An 11887-nucleotide genomic window follows, 5' to 3' on the forward strand; every position below is an offset into this window, starting at 1 on the left:
AGCTCCATCAACAAACTCTGTAGTTCATGAATAGAAAGAACTACCACTCAATCAACGTGCAAGTAATCTGTGACGCTGACTGCCGCACCCTCAAAGTTGTGGCTCATTGGCCTGGAGGCACCCACGACTCCTTTATTTTAAACAACAGCACAGTGGAAATGTGTTTGGAGGGGGTAGGTGTAAGGGACAGGTGGCTTGTTGGCGAGTAGCTCTTTAATATCATCTATCTTAAGTGTAAATCATTTATTCTGTTCATGCTACAATGTGTTCTATTACGTGGAAACACTATGGAAGAGTCATTTTTCTGGCGTCCACCTCTGCCACAATAATCTGTTAATGCCGACGTGAAATTTAACGTCTTTCACGTTCTCTCAGCTTTTTGTTGACACCGCTCTCTTCATGCGACACAAAACAGATGTCCTTATATAGAGAAATAGAGGCGTGGCAGTATGCTGATTGCTGTTCGCAAACACGCGCCTGTCAATTTATAATAGTTCTGATTTAACAACATATGCACAGTGGTGAGAACAAAATTGGCTGGTACGCACGTGTCATGAATCCGACGGTGATTTTACGCAGGTACTTTTCTTTTGCGGAGAGTAAGAACATTTCTGCACGCATATTAGTGAACCAAACAATTTTCTAAAATGATCAGGAACTTACACACTCACTGAAAATCAACATTAAGCTACTGCTTTATTTTTTATTAATCAATACAAAAACATCTCTGTATTGGTGCACCTTACCCACCCATTTCAATGATCAAACCCCTACTCATCCATCCACACCTTTACTACAACATCTCAAAATCAAGTTTCACACACAAACCCAGAGTATGCAGACAACAAGATCTATGAACTACAAAATAAACGGATCCAAGACAAAACAATCCCAGGCTTTTTACAAAACAAATTAGCCATCGTGCTCCCTTAGTTCAACAAATAAAAGACAGGAATGATTATATTCTTTTAATGGCATCATCAATTTCTGAAATCTGGTCCTTCAGCTGGTTCCATTGTTCAGGATTCAGGGAAATACCTACAAGAAATGTAAAACAGACCATCAAAGACTGTTCAATTTCCTGTGTACAGTCCCTGACGGAAGTCTTGTCACTTGTCCATTTTGTAAAAACAACAGCTTATAACCTGACTTTTAATTAATCCATTGGTTTTAAAAATGGCTCAAATGAAAGCTAAAACCCTCCCAAATTATGTTCACTGAAGAAAGATTGATCATTTAATGAACACAGAAAGGTCACATTTTGTCAGGGACTGTTTGTACAGCCGATATGAAATGTCTGCATGCCTGTTTCTTCAAGGTAAAACATCAAACATAAATCATAGCAGAAAAATTAGCTGATAGTGTGAAGAAGAAAAACATATAACATTCTGATCTTAATACAGTTAACATTCCATTCATTTAAATAGTCACATAAAATTTTAGATAAATGGCCCCACGGACAAATTTAGTCTTGATATTCAATTTCTGTAAGGATTATTTGTGAGTGGTTATATATTTGTGTGTTGTGCCTATAAAATTAAATTTTAAAACACTTTGCGCGACTATTGTCATTTTAACATTAAACCTGGGCTTGATTGCTCAGGGTTAAGATTTTGATTTTTGCAGGGCAAACATAAATAATGTTGAATTCAGTGTTTAATGGGGTTTATTACTTAACACATACTTAACAGTGCATACAGTGCTTACTGAATAGCATGACCCTGCCATGATGTGATTACCTTTCTTTCCTGGTTTCATCTCACCGTCCTGGTTCATCCAGTATTCTCTGATATCGATCAGGACTTTCCCCTTGAAGTCTCTGACGCTCACATATCTCATCTTTCCAATCTGCGAGAAGCAAAGTGATCATCAACTATTGTTCCTCCTATACGTTTCTTCCTTTTTGTATTTTTCTGTGGGTCACTTTATTTTCTGTAAAAAATAGTATTAAGATATAACTAATGAAACTGTTTGGAGCTGCTATGGTTGTGGGTACCAGCATTGGTACTCTGAGGAGACCTTCTGAAATTTATGTAGCCAAAACCCAGTTTGGCAAGTTATTCCATTGTACTGATTTCATTAGCTAGCGCCTGCTGTCTCGGAAGGGCACACAGCATCTTTCAAGACCGTATACACACCAGGGACCTCATTTATCAACCGTGCATATGCACAGTTGTGCGTGTAAAGAGAACGTAAACACATTCCGATGCAAAGTATGGTATCCATCAATTTGTACTTGTGCTTAGAAAACTGTGTAAATTTACGCACAACTCTGACCATGTGTACACTCAAAATCTAGTGGTAGAACAGTGGAACTACACATAAAACCCATTAAGAAAGTCGCAGTATTAAGCTCATCAAGCCAGTCTCTTATAATAATGTTCAATCAGTAGTTTAGCAGGCACTGGGAATAACTGACGTGACAAGCTATAAAAGACGGCCTAATAAGGAAAAGTTGAAGTACACTACTATTGCTTATTCTGTATTATTGGAGGATTTTGAGAACCATGCGTTTTCCAAGAGCAATAATTAATCTGATCTGTTTCACACCGCTTCCCAAAAAACATACTGATGGATTTATGCCGTGATTTAAAACTCTTATTGCAGTGAGAGAGAAACAGCATCAAAGTCACCCTGAGATGTTTGGCCACCGGAACATTTCAGCGCCAGTTAGGAGTGTATGCAGCATTACACAGCCGACACCGGCATGCCAGCAGTGTTGGATGAAATAATTTCTCTGGCCTGAGTTTACATCCAGTTCTCATACAGAGATCACCAACAAGGCCAAATTAAACGAGAATTTCAGGCCATTGCCAGATTCCCAAACATAATTTAGAGCCATAGAGCAATGCAGTTAACCACAAAATAAATTAGTTATGTGAACGGGGAAGGATGTCATTCAATCAATACACAAATAATAGGAAATGCAAAATACGTCTCTATTGAACGTTGATATAGAAACACACTTAAATGTAAACCTCAAAAACTTCTTCAAACTAGAGAGAGGATCATACAAATATTTTAGGTAAGTCTGTTAGCTGATGTTTGGAATGTGAGAAATTTCATTTTTCTTTATTTTAATTTGCTCTAATTAAATTTATTTAACATTTGTGGTGTGAACCACAACACCAGGTTTTGGTGCCTGGATTCCAGTCGTTTCTTCTGATGCAGCGATCAATTTACTCTATTCTTTGGCAGTCAGAGATATCTGTAAAAATATATCTCTAATGCTGCTAATCTCCATGGTCAACTGTCACTTTTTGCTGCTCAGTGGCTGTAACCACGGAAACTTTGCTTGCTGTGACGTCACATGCATGCCCTTTATTCTGTTCTGTTCTGTTCTGTTCTAGTAGGGTTGAGGTTGAGGCATCCCCTGTCACTCCCTTAGTGAAATTGCCATTACATTATAAAATGTTTTGCATCCACAAAGTTCAAACCAGATAGCATGGATACTAAAGTAAAAAACAGACACAATGTTCCACCATGTACTGCCTGGCAGTGATACTCCTTAACAAATAACGTACATTAACACCCTGTTTTTGAGTAAATTGTCTACTTAAGCAGCAGAAGCCACAGAATACCTGAAACATGTTGTCATCACCACTGCTGCTGCCCTTGGACGATCCCCCTGGCTTGGAACTCTCTCCACTCTTTGGCTTCTTGGCTGGTTTCTCTGGTGCACTTGGCTTCTTCCTCTTTGCCTACAACACATAATGGTAAAAATACTGATAGATATATAATTCATGGAAAACAGGTATAAGACACTTTCAGACCAAACTGTTCTGGTTCAGGGGACTCCCTGAGATGAATACCTGTTATCTGAGAGCTCAATGTTTCTGTGAGCTCCTGCAAGAACTACATACTGTACCTCTACTTCCAGATTCAAATGTTTGCTGAAAATGTATCAATGATGCACTTTATAATTGGGTAATGTATTATACAGTGGTGGAAAAGGGTTTTCGGAGACACCATACGCTTGTGAAATATTCCATTAAGAATCACTCTTATGTTTTCAAGTGCAATTTCCTTTAGTACAGTCATACACAAAAAAACTAAACCAGTACAATCAGTACATTTGAAAGTTCTTCAGAGAAAAATGTCTAAAAATGGCTAAAACAAGGAACCTAATGCAGGAAACATGCCTGAAGATAATCCAAAAAGTGTTGAATAAGGTCAGCTGGACTTGTAGCTTCTTCAGTTCTGATAAACTAGTGGGAAATTGAGGTTTAAGTAGTGCGTAACACCCACCAGAAACTTGCTTGACCAGAAACTGGGGTCACTATTTCCATAATGGCTGGTACTTACCTATCCTTGAAAGGGGGGAACTGTGTCTAGGTTATTTACTCTATAAATAGAGCTCTAACGAGGCTATTGTCACGGATGAGTGGCGAAACGTCGTCAAGAAATCCTACAAGCCCAGCTGACCTTATTCGATCCTTTTTGGATTACCCTGACCTGGATGACTGAGAAACTTCACAGACATATGCCTGAAGATACAGATTCTCAGCCAGGAAGGGTGCAGCTGCCGCCATATCACCAGGAAGTGCATATGCAGTCCTTCAGCATTTGGATAGCCCTCTTCAGAAATACAAATGAACCAACAGCTTGGAAGACAATCCAAGATCTGGGTGTCCAGGGGTTTCTTCAGCGAGAAATGACCACATCCTTATTCTCATTTGCAGGGAAAACTGCTGAATGACATCACAGGAGCTCCAACAGCAGTGGTCAAATTAAACTGGTGTCCAGTGTTCCACCCACACTGTACCACCCACTGGTGGACTTTTAGATCATAGCTTAAGGTCATACAAGGCTGTCAAGAAGCCCCTGATCACTGACAGACATAGGTTAGCCCGGCATCGTTGAGCCCAAGCGCACAAGAACTGGACAGTCAGGAACTGGAAGAAGATTCGGTGGTCAGATGAGTCCTCCTGCTAATGTGAGGGTAGGCAGAAGGCCAGGTGAAGCATTATCTCCAGCATGTACAATATCCATTGTCATAAATGGTGGAGGCAGTATCATGGTTTGGGGATGCATGAGTGCTGCTGGTGTTGGTCATCTCAGTGTCTGTGATGGCACATTGAACTCTGCCAAATATTGCGAAGTATGGGACAAGATTACCCATCAACAGTGTGAAAGGCTTGTGAGGAACATGCCTGCCAGGATTAGAACACATTCTCAGTTATTTGTTGACTTGGATACCCACAATGTTGAAAATACCAAGAAACTGCCCACAACATCGAAACTGCCAAGAATTTAGTTTTGTTAGTCTTTCTTGTAAACAATAAACAAAATAAATCTCATTTGGATTTATTTGTGTCTGTCTAATGCAGCCACACCTTTTGAAACACACACAAAAAAATCTAAAATGTTCCAACTTACTATTTAGTACAGGGTCTTGGGGTTTTCAAGAAATCTTCATTGTTATCCAATTCTCTTTCTTTCTTGTGCACTTATATTTCATGTTAATCTTTTTTTTTTATTTTATCTTTCTATTTACTTGTGGTTTTCAAGAGTGTCTTTTTTATGTAAGCTACTGTGACCAAGCAATTTCCCATGTGGATGAATAATGTCTAAGTCTCATCAAGTATTATAAGTCTCATCAAGCACATTATGAATAATGTGGGAAAATTTAAATCAGGGGTCTTCAACGTTTTTCAGGCCAAGGACCCCCAAACTGATGAAGAGATTAAGTGGGGAGACCCTACCTACTATATTTGTTCTATATGAAATTCGGCCTAGTGCTATTTATAAATATATATGAATATTATTATTTTGTATTCCATATTAAACTATTCAAATAATGCACAGGTTCAAATATTCTTTTTTTTCTATTTCAAACATGTCCAACAGTAGCGTGGCCATGCAACTGCCATAAACATAAACACACCTGACATAAACATACGTACATGGGATTTCACCTGGGGACTAAATAGGCTCTCTTTAGATTTGTGTGGGAAAATATATATATAAAAATGTCTCATCAACAAAAGATTTTGCGACCCCCTGCAGTACCTCCACAAACCCCCTAGGGGTCATGGACCCCCTGATGAAGACCTATGATTTCAATTATGATATTGTTTTCTCATTCCTGTCAGTATTCACACTGCAGCATTTTGAATCAAATGTACATTTTTCAAAACATTAAGACGTAATAATAATAATAATATGGAATTACAGATGAAACACTATGGTTTCCAGCATTACTCCAGCATTAATAATACAATATAAATTTTGGCATCGTCACAGAATAGGCTTCCTGATATATAATGCTTTGCCAAACCTTTCCTGCAGCTGTAAGTTATTTCTTCGTGGGTCTTTCAGCCTTTTTCTTCAGCAACTGAAATTCATGATTGATCAATCAATGGAGGTCAGGTGACTGACTCTCTCATTGCTGAATATTCCACTTATTTTCATTCACATTACTTTCACAATATGTTTTGGGCCACTGTCAATCTGTACTGTTTACAATAGTATAACAAATCAACTTTGCTTCCATTGGTTGAATCTGAGTAGACAGCTGCCCACTAGCATCACTGTTGGAATATCGCAACCATATTCGTTAACCAGCTTTCGAGTTAATTGCCCCAGCATTTTTTGAACCTCTGAAAATAAGCTACTACGTATAACAATGTCAGTGACTTTCCTCTAATTTGTATGTGCTAAGAGACTTTAACCCATTTAAGCCCACCGGCAACAATTGTTTCCAAAGTGTATACTTGTCATTTTCTACTTATAAATACATTTCTAAATACTATACATGTTTTATATGTCGTGTCAAGTAGACACCTTAGAAAATCATACTAAGAAAAATAAATAAAAATCCTCATACTTCCTGTCACATGGCATTGCTGACATTCTGACCCATCCCACAGAGGACATGGCGATGACATACCCCCACAAGAAAAGGTGATTTTGACATAATAATATTTTTTTGGTTGACAGATAATAATCGTGAAAGTCTCTAGAATCACCCTGACAACAAAAATATCACATTGGATGTACAGTGGGGGAAATAAGTATTTGATCCCCTGCTGAATTTGTAAGTTTGCCCACTTCCATAGAAATGATCAGACTCTGGTTTTTATGGTTGTTTACTGGTTATGGGTATAGACAGAATATCAGTCGAAAATGCATAAAAAACACACAATCTAAAAGTTATAAATTGTTATGTATTTTATTAAGGGAAATAAGTATTTGATCCCCAAGCACAACACAAGTCAGTACTTTGTAGAGAAACCTTTGTTGGCAAGCACAGCGATGAGACGTTTCTTGTAGTTGGTCACCAGGTTTGCACACAGCGCAGGAGGGATTTTGGCCCATTCATCTTTACAGACAGTCTCTAAATCCTTCAAGTTTCTTGGCTGCCTCTTGGAAACTCGGAGCTTCAGCTCCCTCACAGGTTTTCGATCGGGTTAAGGTCTGGAGACTGACTAGGCCACTCCATGACCTTAATATGCTTCTTCTTGAGCCACTCCTTTGTTGTCCTGGCAGTATGTTTTGGGTCATTGTCATGTTGGAAAACCCACCCACGAGGCATCTTCAGTGTTCTTGCTGAGGAAAGAAGGTTTTTGTCCAAGATGTTACAGTACATGGCTGCATTCATTGGCCCCATAATGCGGTGAAGTTGGCCTGTACCCTTTGCTGAAAAACAGCCCCAAAACATGATGTTTCCACCTCCATGCTTAACCGTGGGTATGGTGTTCTTTGGGTCATACTCACGTTTTTTCATCCTCCAAACACGGCGGGTCGAGTTAATGCCAAATAGCTCAACTTTGGTTTCGTCAGACCACAGCACTTTCTCCCAAGCCTTCTCTGAGTCATTTAGATGTTCACTGGCAAACTTAAGGCGGGCCTGTACATGTGCCTTCTTGAGCAGGGGGACCTTGCGGGCACTGCAAGAGTTCAATCCATAACGGCGCAGTGTGTTGCCAACTGTTTTCTTGGTGACGGAGGTCCCAACTGCTTCCAGATCATTAACAAGCTCCTGCCGTGTTGTTTTAGGCTGCTCCCTCACCTTTCTCATCATCATCCTCACTCCATGAGGCGAGATTTTGCGGGGAGCTCCAGACCGAGGACAGTTGATGGTCCTTTTATGGGTCTTCCACTTGCGAATAATGGCACCAATAGTTGTCACCTTCTCACCAAGCCTTTTGCTGATGGTTTTGTAACCTATACCAGCCTTGTGCAGGTCTACAATCTTGTCCCTGACATCTTTTGACAGCTCTTTGGTCTTGCCCATGGTGCTGTAGAAGTTGGAATGTAAGAAACTGATTCTTAGAGCAGGTGTGCTTTATATACATGACGAGTTAAGATCAGGAGTATTGGTAATTAGTTGACTGAGCACAGCTCCGTGCCACATGCGCACCAGCCAATCTGTAGGAGCCTGAATTCTAAGTGAATTGTTGGGGATCAAATACTTATTTCCCTTAATAACATACATAACAATTTATAACTTTTAGATTGTGTGTTTTTTTATGCATTTTCGATTGATATTCTGTCTATACCCATAACCAGTAAACAACCATAAAAACCAGAGTCTGATCATTTCTATGGAAGTGGGCAAACTTACAAATTCAGCAGGGGATTAAATACTTATTTCCCCCACTGTATAGCTTTTTCCTTATGCAATCATTTGTCCAAGCGGGAACTATTGTTGCAGGTGGGCACCTACCTTGTCAGTAGCTATTAATGTGTTCACGCATGTTGACTAACATTACCAACATTATAAAGGGCCAATATTTGATATCAGTAAAGTTTTTGACAGTGTTAGCTTTAACATTTGGTAACCAACCCCACTGGACTGGGTCAGGGACCAAGGCTGGGGAGCCACCTGGTTGCAAGTTTTATCACGACAACCTCTTCACAACCCTATCCTTGGTTGATGAGATGACCAAAAGAGGCTACGGGAGCTGTGGCACAATGCGTGAACACCAGCACTTTGCTGTACCACTTACATCAGCAAAGATGTTCCAGAAGGCATCCCGGGGTGATTCTGAATATCTTGTTGAAGAGGAAAAGCTGATCGTGAGATGGAATGACAACAGTGTGGTCACAGTTGTGTCCAACATGGAGAAAGAGTACTCGGATGTCGAGACTCAAAGATGGAACAAGAAGAAACATGCAATGGACAGAGTAAAACAGCCCACATGCATCAAATAAATAATAATAATAAATAATAAATATAATACACAAATTGGAGGTGCTGATCTACATGACCAGTGTGTGAACTGCTACAGGATCAACATCCGGTTTAAGAAGTGGTGGTGTGAAACTGCCAGATTTGACAACCCACTGTATGGGGACACATACCTTGCCAATAAAGCTGATTGTGATTATTGCACCAAATGACTAACTAAAACTTATCAAAAATTTGACACTTGAGTATCAGTCACAGGTATGTGTATTAAGTGTATTAACTACCTAAAAGGCTCTCCTTGCTCTGGCTTCACCTTTGTGAAGTTGTCATGTGTCACCTTTAAACAGTCTATGGTTTTGATAAAAAGCTTTTTTTTCCTCTCTTTTATATGTGTCGGATGTCCAAACAAATATGGACATCACTCTATGTGCTCAATAAAGTCAGAGGTCCACTTACAGTTCAATCAGAGGTACTTCCCCCATAAGCCATTTGAAATGTGAAACAGTCCATAGTCTGAAATTGCTTATAGATTGCAACCGTAAAAATTAGTACATCACAATACATATCAGCTGTTTAGTAGAAGATTATATGAAGAACATCAGTGAAAGGCAATGCTTGTTCATTACTGAGGCAAAAGCAAAGTTTTTCTTTAAAAAAGTTATCAAGAAAATACTAATATGATTCAAATAGGTAAAACTGTTTATTAACAGTATTAATAAATTTTGAGCTCTACTTGCACTTTTGAGCTCTACCTGCACTTACTCGTAGTTTACTTTTCTCTTTAGTGTCCATAAGCTTTGTTTTTGGCCCTGATGGAACCCGATATTTTACGAAACAATTGCTTTTGAATGGAACTGAGCCAACATTAATTTCACCTATGCGAGTCAAAATGACTGCTGTAAAAAAGGCCATTCTAACATTTAACCATGCCGACAATAAGTCATCTACATTATATATAAGTAGATAGATAAATAAGAAGTTCAAAAATCTATAGTAATTAAGCACAAACCTTGGTCTCCACTTCACTGTCGGAGTCGCTTCCAGATGTGGAAGACAGTACTTCCTTTGATTTTGGCATACTGTTGAGAGAACACAGATCAAACTTCTATTTCAGAGACAGCCCATCAATTTAAAATGCTATTACCACTAACATCTCTTTTCTCTCTACTTATAAAGGATACAAAAAGTTAATGATATTAATATGTTACCATTTTTCCTTTTTTCAGACACTTACTTCTTTGACTAATAGGAGGATGTAACTCGTACCTACCTAGTAGATAATGATATTATTCAGTTGGTGTAGCTTCAAAAGAATATATTACAAAATGATAACCAAATAATCTCCGTATGATCATTTATATATAAACTGTGGAATGATTTCAGTAAATGTGAAATGTTTTGAGTATTGTATTAAGACAGATTTTAAAGCTCCCGTCAATATTAAAACAACACTTGTTCTTTATCAATACTGATTTGGCATTATCTGATTTAAACTCCACCATAGTCATTTGTCTCAAAATCCCTGTATTAGTATGGCCGTAAAACATCTAAATTTACTACAGTATTATTTCTTTACTCATTTGTCGTATTGTTAAGATTCATGAAATTTACATATTTACACACATTTACATATCATTTACAGACATATCTTACTGATTCCGTCAACTTAGTCTTCTGCTTGCTATTTTACTGATGCTATTTTATTACTCTACATACACTATGCCTAACATTCCAAATTAGTCTCTCAATACTTTTCATGTCCAGGATAACAGAAGTTTCTTTCTTGGGTGTTATTTCCCTGTGGTGCCCCTGTCCACTTGAAATTCCCCAAGGTTGATCGATACATTTATGTCAATCTAGTAGGGAGGCTTGTAGTGGCGATTAGATCATCTGGGAAACATCGTAACTCTTCAATAAAGAATAACCGTGGCGAATTTTATGCGTGATAGTAGCACTTTATCTATGGAGTCTCGTTTTCTACGTTTGACTAAATCTTTTCAACGGGGAAATTACATCTCATATACCCATCTACTTTAGTCACACTAGATGGTGTACCCAAGCGAGAACACGGCTAACCGTTTGCCACTGTAATGTTTGTGCGTGAAAACAGGCGTGGACATTAGCTAGCAAAGGAAGCGTTGTCTGACTAGTGTAGCCACTGTAGCTAACGTTAGCAGGACTGAAGCCCTGTTGCACATGGATGCTACCTCAATAGGTAGATGGTATTAGCTTTCTTTAAAAAAATACAATGAATTGTGGTGCATGTTTCTGTTACTCTATCACAACAAATATATTCGCGAATACACGTATTATCCTTTCAAACTGCTAATGCTTACATGATACGATGTGGTAGAAACCTCCTGACAAGGACCGGAAAGCTGACGGATTTCTGAAGCGACAACAGAATACCTCTCGCGAGAGCACACGGTAACAAAACAGCGGGGAAATGCAAGAGTATCCCAACTGCGTGCAAGATGGCCGACAAGGGCGCAGGCATACCTCAACACCATGCCGGTGTAAGCGTTAAGTTGAATGAATGCAGTTTCCTTAGATCCTCACCGTTTTCTGCCGTTAACAGACTGGAAAGGGCAACGACATCCCAGGCCAGGACCCAGGTGCAGCCCAGCAAGGACCCGAGCCCTTACTATTAGAAAACAGCAGCAATTACAACAACAACAACATTCTTCTTCTTCTTCTTCTTCTTCTTCTTCTTCTTCTTCTTCTTCTTCTTCTTCTTCTTCTTCTTCTTCT

General features: G+C 39.0%; 1 protein-coding gene across 1 annotated transcript; it reads right to left on the bottom strand.

The window, feature by feature from the left end:
* Nucleotides 1-671: 671 nt before the first annotated feature.
* Nucleotides 672-11648, bottom strand: LOC125012859 (activated RNA polymerase II transcriptional coactivator p15-like). The gene is made up of 5 exons (XM_047593040.1): nucleotides 11473-11648; nucleotides 10146-10215; nucleotides 3582-3701; nucleotides 1740-1848; nucleotides 672-1038 (listed from the first exon to the last, which is right to left on the bottom strand). Exons 1-5 carry the CDS (start codon nucleotides 11631-11633, stop codon nucleotides 959-961), a joined length of 540 nt encoding a protein of 179 aa, XP_047448996.1. The 5' UTR covers nucleotides 11634-11648; the 3' UTR covers nucleotides 672-958.
* Nucleotides 11649-11887: the final 239 nt, after the last annotated feature.

This window comes from Mugil cephalus, chromosome 8, assembly GCF_022458985.1.
Source record: "Mugil cephalus isolate CIBA_MC_2020 chromosome 8, CIBA_Mcephalus_1.1, whole genome shotgun sequence".
NCBI lineage: Eukaryota > Metazoa > Chordata > Actinopteri > Mugiliformes > Mugilidae > Mugil > Mugil cephalus.

What these genes read in the sequence shown, in the direction of transcription:
- LOC125012859 (XM_047593040.1), bottom strand. Translation starts at nt 11,633, where the DNA reads ATGCCTGCGCCCTTGTCGGCCATCTTGCACGCAGTTGGGATACTCTTG. An exon ending in GTGATGACAACATGTTTCAG is followed by an intron (nt 1,849 to 3,581) that starts GTATTCTGTGGC and finishes TGCTTCTCGCAG; the next exon opens with ATTGGAAAGATGAGATATGT. An exon ending in GATGAAACCAGGAAAGAAAG is followed by an intron (nt 1,039 to 1,739) that starts GTAATCACATCA and finishes CATTTCTTGTAG; the next exon opens with GTATTTCCCTGAATCCTGAA.